The sequence below is a fragment of the Gossypium raimondii genome, chromosome 12 (genome assembly GCF_025698545.1).
Source record: "Gossypium raimondii isolate GPD5lz chromosome 12, ASM2569854v1, whole genome shotgun sequence".
Lineage (NCBI taxonomy): Eukaryota > Viridiplantae > Streptophyta > Magnoliopsida > Malvales > Malvaceae > Gossypium > Gossypium raimondii.
The window spans coordinates 200,945-216,611 of NC_068576.1; the positions used below are offsets into that span (position 1 = coordinate 200,945).

At 31.2% G+C, this 15,667-nt stretch overlaps 1 protein-coding gene across 1 annotated transcript; it reads right to left on the reverse strand.

Annotated features, from left to right (window-relative positions):
- Positions 1-4,234: 4,234 nt before the first annotated feature.
- Positions 4,235-6,178, reverse strand: LOC105762576 (ATP synthase subunit epsilon, mitochondrial). Its single transcript, XM_012580334.2, has 2 exons — positions 5,904-6,178; positions 4,235-4,486 (listed from the first exon to the last, which is right to left on the reverse strand). Exons 1-2 carry the CDS (start codon positions 6,085-6,087, stop codon positions 4,458-4,460), a joined length of 213 nt encoding a protein of 70 aa, XP_012435788.1. The 5' UTR covers positions 6,088-6,178; the 3' UTR covers positions 4,235-4,457.
- Between the last annotated feature and the right edge of the window lie 9,489 nt (positions 6,179-15,667).

The window sequence follows — 15,667 nt, forward strand, 5'->3', positions numbered from 1 at the left end:
AAGAATACTAGAGAGAAAGTTTGAGTGAATGCTCTCAAAATTCTATTAATCACTGAATGAATTACAATGAGGGGGAGAGACCTCTATTTATAATTGAGTCTCCCCAAAATCAACGGTATAGATCAAAGTACATCAATGGTAAGATTAAAAGCTATCTACAAATCAAATCTCTAAGATTACATATCTTTGAAGATCACGTTCCATATTTGCCAAGCTTTGTAGATGGGCCTTTAATCTCTCCAAGCAACGGGCTAGTCCAATTGGGCCAAATGACCTCCTTTGAACATGATAGATTGCACAAGTGCGCTATGGTTGTGGGTTCCCATGTGCAACCCACGACATAGGCCTGTGTGTCTCAAAACATTACCTTAGAAATACAAAATTTTGATTCAATGTTGCCTTGTCTCAAGACAATAAACACATTTATTGAGAGAAAGCAGCATATGTTTCGATCCAAAGCTCAATATGTCTCGAAGCATGATATTAGGATAGTAGCATCAACCTTGAAGTTTGTTTGTCTCCAGACATAAGCCCACATGTCTCGAGACCTAGGATAGGTGATAATGATATGTGTGGAACAAGACCACAAGTTTATCCAAGTCGCAAATTAGGCCTACGACACTAGAAGAATGAGGAAATTTGAATTTCAATTCGACCTAAATTTAAAAAAAATGTAAAGTAGACAAAAGATAATTTAAAAATCAAATTGGTAAAATTTATCAAATTCAAATTCTAAAAGTATGTTTAGTTGGCTCGAAAAGTAGAGAAATTAAAAGAATAAAAGTGAAAAAAAATATGTGCTTAATAGAAAAGCGAAAAATGAAAGAGATGATTATTTTTCATTCTAATGTATAAAAATCAATCCTCTAAATTAAAAAGATAAGTGAAGCGAAATGACAAAATATGTATGCTAATTCAAAATAATATATTTTTCAAATATATATTTTTTCATTTTCAACTTGAAAACTATTTTTTCTCATTTTTTGTAATTTCTTACTAAGTGGTATTTTACCTAAATGTTGGACGGAAAAAAGTTTTACTTCAACCCGAAGTCATTTAGGGTGAGTTTAGATGGGCGGTGTGTTTACCTGCGGTTAATGTAAAAACAGCGGTGACGGTGAGATTAGATACTGTAGTGATACTGTAGCGTGAGACAAAAAGTAAGCTAAACACACCGCACCACACCCAATCGCCCATCCAAACCCACCCTTAATCTTCGAGAAGAGCCCAGTGTCACTTCCGAGATTTGCAACACCATAGTCATGATCCAAATTGTCGTAAATCATTTGACTCCTTTTTTTCCTGGAAAGGTTAAAATTCCATAGATTCCGAGAAATTTGGAATTTTACAAGATTTCAACTTAGAGTTGCAACATGATTGATCACACTATCATTTTCCTTCGTGCAAATATGATCTAAAACTAGAATGTTTCGCCCGCTTGATTTCAATTTTTAATTATAAATATAATTATTTACTAAAATTGTTAATATAGACTTCCTAAAGTTTAACAAAATAGAAAAAATCAATATTAAAAATATTAAAATTGTACTCTTGTGATGACATTATACAAATAGCTAATGAAATTATAAATATTAAGGTACCAAATTATATAAATATAATATAATATAATAGAAAAATTAAATCTTAAATGCTAAAAAAGTATAAAGACCAAAAATAAAATTTAAAATTTTATGTAATCTAAATAAAATAAAAAGATTAGAGTTGAAGTTAGAGGTGATCATGGGCCGGGCTGGGCCCAGAAAAAATTTCAGCCCGCATCCTAGGCCCGACCTAAAATATGGGTTTGAAATTTTGTCCAGGCCCTGCCCGAGAAAAATTCCTAAGCCCGAGCCTGGCTCGGTCCGGCCCATTTTTTAATAAACACCAAAAAATTATTTTAAAAATAAAAAATAAAAAATATTTTAAAAATATTTTAACATTAAAAAAATATTTATTATATATTCGGGTCGGCCGGACCAAAAAAGTGGTGCCCAAAGCCCAACCCATTTTCTAAACAGGCCTCTTTTTTTGCCCAAACCCATATTTCGGGCATATATTTTTACCCGAACCCTTTCATACTCGGATGGGCTGTTGGGCTGAGCCGGGCCACCCGACCATGAACACCTCTAGTTGAAGTTAACCATAACCATTTTATGTTTACAATTAAAAAGAAAGTGTCTTGAACAACTGTCAAAGAAGGAATGGCCTTAGGCCTTCCTTTTATATAATAGTAGTATTTATATATATAGTAGTATAGATACTGGGTTTAGCTTTTGCTTAATTTCCAAATGAGAAATCGTGAGTGTAAACCAAAACCATTTTTTTATATATTAAATTGAAATCTAAAATATTTCAAAGTAAAAATAATCCCAGTCTCATATGGATAAGTAAATTATATAAAAGAATTCACATAAAATATATTCAACATCAACATAAAATATTGATTAAGATAAATTACACCAAAAGTCACTCAACTTTGATACAATTAATAAAACAATCACTTTAATTTCAATTCAATCGTTCAACTTTGGAAAAATAACAAATCAACCACTAATTTTATCGAAAAGTGACAAATCAACCACTCGTTAACATTTTCCGTCACAAGCTTAACGGAACCGCTGACGTGGCCAGTTAATTAATTGATGTGACCAGTTAACTTGCCACATTGGATGAGGTAAAGTTAAGTGACATTTTTTTCGTCATTCCTTTTTCGTTTTTTAAATAAATGACCCGATATTTTTACTTTTTGCATAAATGATCTAATATGTTTATACTTCTTTTTCTCAATCCAACAATATCTATTTTCAAATATGATGATCTGCTTCACTCTACCATCAATCTCTTTTGTCTCCTCTATCTTCCAATCTATCCCCATCAAGATTCTATCATGCCAAAACCAAAAATCACAACTTCCAATCTATGCCCTCGTGTATGCCATTATTGTGTCGCCAAACCACAACTTTCAATCTTATGTCGCCAAAACTAGAAACAAATATTGCAACCTAACTGCTTGTGAAAATGTCACAATGAGCTACCCTTTTCAAATACCAACTCAACCTCCCAAATGCGGTGCCATTGGTTCGAACTCGAGTGCGACAGCAACAACCGCACTATTTTATCCCTAAACCATCCCTAAACCATGACAAATTCTACGTCCAAAGCATCTGGCACGAATACTCTACGATCTGAGCTATTGACGTGGCTAATTAACAAGTAAAAGAAGAAGAAATGGAGATGACCTGAGATGAGATGGTGCATTTGGCCGGATACGGTGAAAAAAGGCTTTCAACTATTCTCGTCATTGGAACTGTTCTTTGTGAAGCTTATCTCACCACCGTCGCCACGATCCACAACCTCATGTTGCTGCTAAATCATTCTAGAAGTTTTCTCTTCTTTTTCTTCTTCTTTGCTTCTTTTTCTTTTACTGTCCAACCTAGCTAGGGATTTAAATTGGAACCGTTTACACAGTAGGATGTCATGTCACTTTTTCGTTACTTTTATAACGGAAAAGGATTAAAAAGACTGATTTGTTATTTTTTAAAAATTGAATGACTGAATTAAAATAAAAAAGACTATTTTATCAGCTACATCCAAGTTGAGTGACTTTTATCATAAAATAGAGCAAATTCTCCGAACACCAAAAACAACTTTTTATAACTATGCAATTGGATTTGTCACCAATACAACACCCACATTATATAATAAACCATAGCGAGAACAGAAACATACCACTACCACAATAAGGTTAAACCGTGGGACAATCCAAAAAATCAAGAATGAAAATCTAAAACAAAGAAAAGAAAAAGAAAAGAGTTTACTGAACTGAGAAAAGGAAACCCACCGAGCTAGTTAAAGAAGAGCAGGAAAATAAACGAAACGGTAAATCAAAAAAAGAATAAAGAAATTGTATCCTACTTAGTATAAGTGCCATTTTCACACAGATGTCACTAGTGATTAGACATGGGTGGAGGTAGCTTCAACGATAGCTTGCCACGACTTTTTTTTAGATTGCGAAACCCAAATGTCAGGAAAATAAAACGACGTTTGGAATCTTTTAAACTACAGGTATAGATAACATGCTAATTTCAGCCTTTTGTTCATATCAATCAGCAAGCTTAATGGGACCCCTATTAGATGGCTCAAATTGTTAATCAGACACAGCAACTTGGGCATGCATTTCCACCAAAATTCAAGGAAATCATACGAACAATCAAACCACTAAAACGAGACTATGTTTTGTTTGAAAGGTGCAGCTTAAAATACTTTGACAACAATACTTGATAACCCATGAACATCCCGTGAAGGGTCAATGGCAGTCAAGTCACAAAGTACATTATTATTAGGAGGTGCAACATCATCTCAGCCTGAAATCTGTTCTTAGGTTTCAGACATAACAGAAATTACTAAAAAAAAAAAAATCCTTCCAGTTTCGAAACTTCCATGACCAAACTTGCATCTCATTCTTCAGGTGAGTCTGAGCGGAGAGCTGATATTATACCAACAAAGATGTCATCAGAATACATTTCATTAATGGAAAATAATGATATCAACGAAACGTTATTCTGAAAATGGATAAAAAAAATATAGAAGGAATGACCAAAGAGTGTGAAAACAATAAATGACACTTGTATCCCTGTATGTCGCAGACAAATTTCACCTGATAACGGAAGTATTCTACACATCTTTTCAATCATATGTCAGCATATAATCACATATTTCACATATGTCATGATTCAAGACAAGTGAAGGTGTAGTTAAATACTACGGATAGAAGTCGTTTGATCAAACCAGAACTTTTTTCTTCACATTTTTGCAATTACACTGATAAAAATAATGTCTATCAAAGAAAAGTAACACAACGGGCAAAAGTTAGTATACAGAAACCGAGCAAATCATGCAGGCTCATACAGCAAATAGCGTGAAAGTGTGTTTTGGTTTGCAGGAGTTACGCAAATGATGCAGGATTCAAACCAACAAAAAGTTCATAACTTTAAACATCCTATACTAAAGGGAATTCCAAACCAATAAGCATCCACAAAAGGTTTAAGCTTCTAGATCACTTCACCAGTTATTTTATTTATCTAATATTAAGCAATAGAAGCTAGCTAGTTCAATATCTCACCATTTCTATCAAGCATAATTTGCAGAGGTTTTCTTTCTCACCAACAAAAAAAAAACTCAATAAATAATACCCTCCATTTAATCCCAATAGATAACGTAAAGGATACTAAGTAGGCTTGCTCATTATAGACTTAAAACTGTAGGCCAATGCATCAAACTAGAAGCGGATGGCACAAGTGACTGATCAAACTCCATAAGGATTCATGCAAGCAAAACATAGTTGATGTAATTAGGTCTGACCAACATGCTTCAGCTAGCTATGTCATGTAAACCAGCTGGATACGAGCTTTGAGTCATCAAGCATTATCCTAAAGAATTTTAAGCCGAAGTCAACTACAAGAGTTAATTTCAATCAGGGAAAGCACTCCAGAAAACAAAGAATTAGGAAGGTAGAACGTCTTCAACATACTAGCTGAGCGGCTAAAGATTAGCGACCATATCTGGCAGATGCAAAGAACGAATGAATACGCTGCAAAAACCTAACCAAACAAAACATAGCAAACACCGTCCTTCATTGCATTGGTTCAAAAGGGCACGATTTGAAGAAGAAATCAGAGAAAGTATCAACCAAACAGATCCAAATTTAAAATATTTAGGGTTTCAATTTAATTCCAATTTTGTGTTGTTTTAGCTAAAAGAGTTAGTAATCAGACGAGCAACATAAAAAAGATTTCAAATATATATAATAAGTTAAAACAGCAACGAAATTACATAAAATGAATCAGAAATGACAGGGAAGAAACCCCAGATCTAACATATAAAGAAGGAAAAGAGAAACATACTAGGCTTTTCAGGCTTTCCATCCGTCCACTTGGAGATGGAGAAATGAACTTTCTCACGACTAAGGGCTTCAGTCTTGTATGGTTCCTTTAAGCAGTTCCTAACGAGGTTGGCGCATATGTTCGAGTAGGTTATATAAGTCATGCCGGATGCACGCCAGAATGGAACCGCCGCATTCGACGCCATTTTCTTCTTTCTTTCTTTGGCTGTGTTGTGGCGCAAAAACTAAACTGTGGAAAATGGGGGAGAGATGTTCGTTCTTCACGGCTTTATTTATTTTGTGTCTTGGTTTTGGGCCTCTTAGCCTGAGCTTCAGTATATTTTGGTTTACCGTTTTATCCCAACATTTATCTTTATTTTCATTTTGGTTTAGATATCCCAATATCTATGTACTGTTTTGAAATATAAATTTTAACTTATTTATTTTAATTCTGAGATATTAAATATTTATACTTTTATTATTCAAAAGTTTTGGTCTCTCGTCTAATTTTTCCGTATTTACGTAGCAGTTAAAAATGACAAAATAATTAACCCTCAATTTTTATATTTTTTATTAATATGATCATTTTTTAGACTACATAAAAATTTTAAAAAAATTAAAACATAAAAATTATAATCTTTTAAAAATTCAAAAATTGAAAAAACTAAAACTCTTTAAAATATAAAAATAAAAAATCATTTTAAAATTTCAAAATTATTAAAATATAAAGTTTGTTATAAAATAAAAGATGAAAGTAAAGAACAAAGAAAATAGAAGAGCAAAAGAGAAAGTGTATTTTATTGATCAATTGGAATATTTACAAAACTTCTCCAAAATCTCTATTTATAGGCATAAGAAGTGAAGTAGAGATTTAATTCTAATGACTATTAGAATTTAAAGCACATCAAAACTTATCTTCATCTTGATGGACATCCACTTAATAAAATATTCATAACACTCCCCATTAGATGTCTATTGGTAGATAATGTGCCTCGCTAAAACCTTATTAGGAAAAACCCTATGGGATAAAAACCTAATGAATGAAAAAAAAGTACACAATTTTCTATTACAAGTTGCCTCGATAAAAACCTTTACCAGGAAAACCCAATGGGACAAAACCTTGGTTAAGGAAAAAAGAGCACAGTGCCTATTTACCTCCTCAGGAAAACATCATATAATATCTCATATTTTACGTATTCAATCTTGAATACTAGCTTTTCAAATTTATATCACCATTTTTTTGAAAGTCATGAGGGAAAATTGGGGAAATATATTTTGATCTCTTCAGGAGTTTCAACAATAATCATAGCAAACTTTAATCATGATTCTTCTATAAAAATACAAATAGGTATTTTGGATCATTTTATAATCCTCCTTCAACTATTATTCACTAAGTCAAATTTACCACATATGTTCAATTATTTCAATTCATATAATGAACAATTTCGAGAATTTCAATATGCTTCTATCATTCTAAATCCTTTAAGGATTTTAATATAAACTTTATTATATAGTGATTCATAAAAGGTTATAACAACAACCATTAGATGCAAATTAAATCTTTTATGAACTATCGGTTTAATAATATATCTAAAGGTTATTGCATCCACACACAAAAGAATATTATATCTTTTAATAATCAATATCAGGACTTAGCAAAAACTTTATATTTTTATTCCACTTTTTGCAAAACTACTTCATTTGTACTCTCACTGATTTTATACCTTTAGATATTTGGACTGCTGGTCCAAAAACTCCACGAATTTGAGTTGCGTTTTTCTATTTTGACCAATCTATTCCATATCTATATTTCCTAATAAATTTATTCAAGATTCTCCTTTTATTTTATTATTTCAACAATAATATTGCATGCAAAACCATTGTCGACCACTTTTATTATTTGTTCAACATTTTCTCAAATTGACATAACTTATCTAGATCTCTTATTTTCACTATTTTAATCTTCAGTTTCAAGTACCTGAATCTCTTCTGAAGTTTTACTTATTAGTTATGTCTTGGGTCTCTTCTGTAGCACTCGCTTTCATTATATGACTATCTAGATTTATTATTTTCTTTTATGAGAATTTTCATATTTGAAACTTGTAATGAGTTATCATTGTTGAACTTCTAGTTCAAATTACTCCTCCTAACTCATTACAAGTTATTATTTATCTACCCTAGTGTCGGAAAACTATCAATTCAAAATAGTAATCACAAATCATGTCATATTTGAATCTTCAATACATTTAAAACATATAGTAATACAAGGAGATTCGTAATTAATATATATTCATAACTTTCTTTAAGTATTTACTCATCTTTGTTGTGGTGGAGTAATTGGAACATATACGTACATACAAAAATTCAAATATGAGAAATATTTAGCTCTTAACCAAAAATCAATTGTAATGATGAGTATTTATAACTTATTGGCTTGATACATATAACACGTAAATAAACATAATCTCATGTTGGAATAGAAAATTTAGTTTTCATAAGTAATGGTTTAGATATTAATTAGAGGCATTCAATCAATAATTTCTCTAAACCATTATGCGCATAAATAACAAAATTTTACAAAAAATTTCAAACTCAATCAATAAAAGAATGAGATATAAACTCATCAAGATTAGCAAGATGAATTGTCTTAATTGCGGGATCTCAAATTAATTATTTAAACAATCAATTTTTCAAATGACATGTTGCAAGTTGATAACACATATGTGATTATTTTGTAGATAGATATACCAAAATCATATAATTTTAAAATCATCCACATTGTGACACCTCAAACCCGACCGGGACGGACCGACCCAAATCCGAAGTGACACAATAGCCACCGAAGTGACTCTCCAACTCAAGACCACCCAAAACACACCTCAACATTATAACACCTCAATTATAACCAATTAACTATCTAATTTTAGTGCGAAAGCGATCCATTTTTAAACTATTTTTAATTATTTGACCATAAGGGTATTTTGGTCATTTTACCATCTAAAGTTAAACAGTCCCGTTTTTAGTTTTAAATTATTACCAACCTTCTTTTAGTCAATTTATGCAAGCCCTAAAAATTTTAGTTTCAATTGAGTTCATTTACTAAGTCTAATTATTATTTTATTAATAAGATCTAAAACGTAAATCTTATAAACTTTTAATACATTACTCAAAATATTATCTAAGAATATTTCTACCAAGTTTTAACACTCACAAGTTTAATTCTAAAATATTATCGAGTTTCCCTATTGTTAAAATATTATCTAAGAATATTTTTCAAGAGATTAGTTTAATAATATATTCATTGTTTACATTAATATCCTTTGTATACTATCCTCAACAATTTTTGCACGCAAAGCAAAATGGAAGCACATATTGACTCACTAATTATTTAGTGTTTAATTAATATTAAACGGTATTACATGGTCAGATTGTAATGTGGAAAAATGAATTGTATTAGTAGATAATCTAAACATTAACTTAATCTAATTAGAAATGAGCAAACCGATTGAAAGACTAATATGTCATCTTTCAAGTCTATTAAGGAGATGATTTGTCTTGAGCAGCGGAGTAGATGACTCCCAGAAGATAAAGACATAGATGTGTCTAACAAGACTAAAAGTACATCGGACAAAACCCAAGTAGAATAGATCCTAGATCTGTTTATGGATTTATTCACTTGTGACATTCATAGTTTAATATACCTTAATCCTAAGTGAATGATGGAATATGTATGTCTAACTCGTATTCTTTGATGTAAGTGAAAGCCTGAGTTCAAATAGATAAAGAACCTAAAGTTGGTATGTTGGGTATTGAAAGCCGAGCTGGTTTGTGATATTTATAGCAATAATTTTTTTCCTAAAATAATACATGTGATTTGAGCGAGACGAATCTTAGACATTCCCTACTTTCAACCAAACGGTCTTCTCCACTATTCTTGTACCACGAATTGCTTCGAGTGTGGGCTCGAACAATTACGAATCAAACATAGAATTATAAATAATTTTCTTACTTTCAATAGAAAAGTAAATCTCTCTCTCATAGAAACTGGTAGGATTGTTATTCTCGAAATATAGAATTTATACTTAGAAATAAATTCTCACTATTTTCGTGCAGAATAACAATATCTCAAAAATTGTGCATAACTTATTGTTGTTTTTAGCCCTATCGATGTCATCTATTTATTGGGAGAGGAAGTGAAACCCTAGTTGAATTAGTAGAATGCATTTAATGCATATTTAATACAAAAAACAAATCCCCTAGTTGAGCTAAGAAGGAGGGGCTAATAAGGTGTGCCTCCCTTAATACGTATTATGATGGAGATTCAAGCCTCTCTTATATTGAGTCCAATTATATGTGCTTCTTGAACTTTTGACCTAATACTTTATAATTTAATCCAACTCAGTACATATTTTTCTATTTCTCAAAATAGACATTATTTATCAAATTAATTTTAATTAAATAATTTTCTCAACCCGATTCTAATTCCGTTAAAATTATGACAACTTTATCGTAAAAGAATCTATAAGAAAATACATTTAATTTCTACAATCAATGGATTCACAATGACCAATAAATTTAATTTCATTTTCAAACTTGATTAATTAAATAATAATTAAAAAACTTAAATTAATTCTCAAGCCATTTTCATACTTAGTGAGAAACCACATTCATTTCCAAATGTAACTTATTTCTCTAACTTTATCATTTATACCAATTTCTGTTCATTTGATTCAACATGCAATTCATTTTTGGTTTCAATGAGCTAGCAGAGGGACCAATTAGACATATATGATTATGACTCAAATGATTTATAATTAAGTTCCAGCTTTTCGCCTATTAATTATAAACTCATTTAGTCATGAAGTCATTCCACTATAGTATCGTGACTGAGCTCTCCCTAATAACATACATTACGAAAGCTACTCGACCAGTGCTCGTCCAATGACTTTGTCATAAGTGTGTTACCCTCATAGGATATCTTTAATCTTTTTGGGATAAATTTGTTCTCTCAATATGATCCTATTTTATCTCATGGTAACCATTACATCTTCCTCTAGCTCGTTGAAACGAGAAATGAATTATGTGTAGAACCAAATGGATAGAAAGAACAAAAATGAATGAAAAAGACTTGAGAATTAATTTAAGGTTTTTTAATTATTATTTAATTAATTATAATTAAATAATTAAAGTTTGAAAATGGAATTAAATTAATTAGTCATTATGAATCTGTAATAAAGTGTTAGGTCAAAAGTCCAATAAACACATATAATTAGACCCAATACATGAAAGACCCAAATTGTCCTCATAAAGAAGGGAGAGGCAACAACCCTAATAATATTTACTATGATGTGTCACCGACCCTTTCTCTTAGTTAGAGTAGGAGTGTGTTTTTTATTAAATAAATATTATTTATCAATTGCTTGCTTAACTAGGATTCTTGTACTTCTCCCTATAAATAGATTACACTGATTGACCTAAATAACACTCTTCATAATTATTGAGTCATCGTTATTCTATTAGAAAGTACTGAGAATTTATTATTTAAGAATAAATTCTAATTTTTTGAAATTACAATATTTGTTAGTTTCCATTGAGAGAAATTACTTTCCCACTAAAGTAATAAATTTGTTTGTTTTCAGTGATTTGGTTCGTGATGCTCAAGCCCACACTTTAGCACAATTCGTGGAATGAGGATAGCGGAGAAGGTCGTTCGGTTGAAAGCCAGGATCGACTTGATTTTGTCCCACACAAAGAACATGTAATATTTAGTTAAAAGTTTATTGGTATAAATATCACAAACCGGCTTGATTTTGAAAAAAAAGTAAACTCTTGTTGTAACTGTAAAACCATTTTCTTAGTCGGATTTTTACAATATCTTCCCCTTTTCTCTTTATTTTTGTTTCAATTTTTTATTGTTTGCTAATTGTATTTGTTTCTTCTTCTAGGTCAAATTTGTGTCTTCCTCGTGTCAAACAACTTGAATACGATCTTGGTTTGTTGTCTATATCATTTGTGAAATGAATTGAGAGGTGTAGGATAAGTGGGAGTTATCAGGAGAAATTGAAATTGTAATAGTTGATTTTCAGTGATGTCAGAAATAGTGGTTCGAGGCCACCAAACCCGGCAAGTAAGTTCGTAAATATTATTATTATTTAATATTTATGGGTCAAATATGATTTTAGAAAGATTTTTTTTGAATTAGCAATTAGTGTTTTATGAAGATTTATTCAGTTAAGTGGTTTTAGAAAATGAGGTGTTCTATAAACCAAGCTGTAAATATTTTTATAAATATTTACGGAGTGTCATTAAAGTGGTATTAAAGTTTCGTTAAAAAATTTTAACGTTTGGATGGTTAATTAATTAAAAGGGATCAAATTAAAAAAAAGTGAATTCCTGGGACGCCATTCCCGTAAATCGGACTCGTAAATATTTTTAGTAAATATTTACGAAGCTAGTTGTGTAGTTAAATAGGTTTCGATTAAGTGAATTTGCTTGAATTAAAAGTAATTAGGTATAAGGACTAAATTGCATATAGGGTGAAAGTTGAATTATAGATTAAAGAAAAAGTAAAAGGACTAAAGAGGGAATTACACCTTTTTTCTAAAGTTGAGGCGGTTTATAAGAGAAATATCAAAGATATTTTTAATTAAAATATAAATATTATATTATATTAACTTAATAGATAAGTAATTATATTATATTATATTATAAACAAACAAAAGAAAGGAAACAAAATGAAAATTGAAACGAAAACAGAGAAGCAAAACGAAAACAGGGGAGAAAGGAAAGAAAAAGGAAAAAAAGGGAAGGAAAGAAAGAAAGAAAATTTGGGATTTAAGGTTTAAGGTTTGATTGATAAGCCAATTTAGTCCATTTTCTTGTAATTTTTGAGTTTTGGAGTTCAAGAATAAAATATGTCATGATTTATGTTGAAAATTTGAAAGATAGTAGATTTTTAGACATGAGTTGTATTGAATTAATTGATGAATTATGGATTAAATTGATTGAATTTTAAGTTAAGAGTTACTAAAGGATTATTTGTAAAATAAAACATAAGTTTTGAATTAATAGGGACTAAATTGAGAGAGTTTCAAAATTGGGGATTTATGGTGAAATTAGAGAGTTAAATTAGTTTAAATTGGGAATGGAATGAAAATATGAAATTAGTTTTGAGAATAAAAGTTAGTCTTGGTTCAGGGACTAAATTGGAATTTAGGAAAATATTGAGTAAAAATTGAAATATTTAATGTGAGATTGAATGGTGTTGTATTGATGATTTTTAATTTTTTTAATTTTGTAGCTAGCATCGTACCGAAATTCTCGACTAAAAAGGGAAAAAATATAGTCGACGATGAATAGCTTGGAATTCCTGATTTGTATTTCTATAATTCGAATCTAATTATTAATTATTGTATTTTAATTAAATGTTATGGTAAGTGATTGATGTGAGAATTATTGTGTTTTACAATTGAAATGGATGGTTTTGGTATGTGATGAACTTATATTGGTTGAATTGAATTGGAATGTATATATTATGAATATATATATATATGTGTGTGTGTAAATGTGAAATTGTACAAATATGGTAATTGAATTATTTTTTATATGTATAAAATTCAGTTTTAATGCTCAAGTAGACGGAATTTAGAACTACAAGAATATTAGTGGCATGCCATTAAGGAATTTTAGTGCGCTCTCTGATTATTAGCACTTCAGTACTCTCTGATTATTAGCACGTTGGTGCTTTCTGATTACTAGCACGTCAGTGCTCTCCGTTTAGCACATCTGTGCTCTCTGTTCATTAGTGCATAATAATGCACCTTTGTATTTGTTCCGTACATCCGGTGTGTTCTATAAAATCTACTTTGGGCTAAGAATATGAGATAATAAATTGAATATAGAATGTGAAATATGTTGTAAATACATGGAATACACGAGTTATATATTCATAAATTGAATGTGGAATAGATAGTGTCATTGTTTAAATGATACGTGAATAAATTATGGAAAACTATTATATTTAGCAAATGATGAAAAGCGAGTATTGTGTGATTTTAAATGTTCAATTGTGCTAAACATTTTATTATACATATTTTATTGTTTTATTTTTAAATATTCGGATTATAGAAATACCACTAAGTTTTTACTAAGCGTACGATTTTGTTTTCCGTGCGCAGGTTAAGTACTTAAGTTTGACCACTAATTCAGCATCCAACAACGATCCCGAACTCAAATATGGTGATGTTTATTTCTTTGTGTCGGCATGTACCTAGAGTGTCTAAATCGTATTTATTTTGTGGTTTGATTGTAAATGAAATTATAAGTTTAATTTTGGAGAGTTTATAATTTGGATTAAAATGATGCTTTGATGACTTGTTTTGATAATATAAAATGTTTAAGATTTCTGTATGTTTGATCTATATACTCCAGTAATGCTCTATAACCCGATTCTGGCGAGGGATACAGGTTGAGGGTGTTACAAAAATACCACTACTTTTTTACATTATTTTACTTATTAGGTGAATCAGAGGCGGGGCACAACCCCACTTTTTAGACCCAAGGCCGGCTTGCCGATTGATCTAGGTGAAAAACATTATCAGTTAGGGAGTTTGGCTGGCGCGACACATCTATTAAAAGATAATGTAGGTACCTTCGGATGAGCTCAAAAAGAACAAAAATCTCATGTGGAACAAAAGAGTAAAAGCTCGTTTGGTTCTAATTTCTAGTAAGAATAAAAACCTTAAAAGCCTGGCCTGTCGATCCTTCTATCCTTCAGAATTTGAAGCTCGAGGTGTTAGAAAATTTACCATAGTGATAAATGGCTTGTGGCAATCAAATGTTCATAGTGGCATTGCTTTTTGATGGCTTTTCCTATCATTATTAAGTAGAATTCACCAAGTGTTGGATTTTTCAGTCACTAATAGGGAGCATGAGATGGGTTTAGACTGTCATGAGACAAATTAGTTTTACCCTACTAATGGCCACTTCCCAATAGTAATTTAACCTAGTACGGGAGGAACTATTAATTCACGCAATTGGTTGCCGCATATTTTTCAAAAGCCAGTGGCGCGAAGCTACGTGTTTCGATTATGATTGAACGCCTTTAAGCCAGAATCTAGACTACAAGCGACGCACACACCCCCTCCCAATTGTCAATCCGCAGTAGAGGCCTTTAGCTCCCCAAGTGCACGTGTCGTAGGTGTAGTGACAACAGTGGACAAGTCGCAAACATTTCTTTGAAGCATAATTTCCACCCAGAAAAGGGCAGAATCCTTTTCAAATGACTTAAATACATGACGGGATATTGTAAGTGGTAGAGTGGCCTTGCTGCCACGATCTACTAAGATTCAACCCTTTTTTTTTGTTTTGATTCGTCCCTCCTCTCTCTTTGTCCCTCCACTCGTTAGTCCCTCTTGTTTTTTTTACATAACCTGGCCCTTGGATCACCAAGTTAAGAACTTATGCAGTCCACATGTCCGCACCACCAAGTTTGGACACTATGGGATTGAAACAATATTAAGCGCAAATTTTTCAAAATGTCCTCGTATCCTAATTTCAAGGAGTTTTTTTTCTCCATATTTTGCAATTCGTGAATTTTATAAAAAAAAAATGGAATTTGGGCGCCAAATTTAAAATGCATGCTTCTTGTATTTTTGTTGGACTTAAAAAAATTAGCTCACTATTCAAAATGGAAGTGGTCTACAACAAAATGTTCTCATTTTAGACAAAATATTGTTTACTGGTAGTAGGGCTATAAAAGTTCTTATGCTCTTTAGGCCCTTGTGG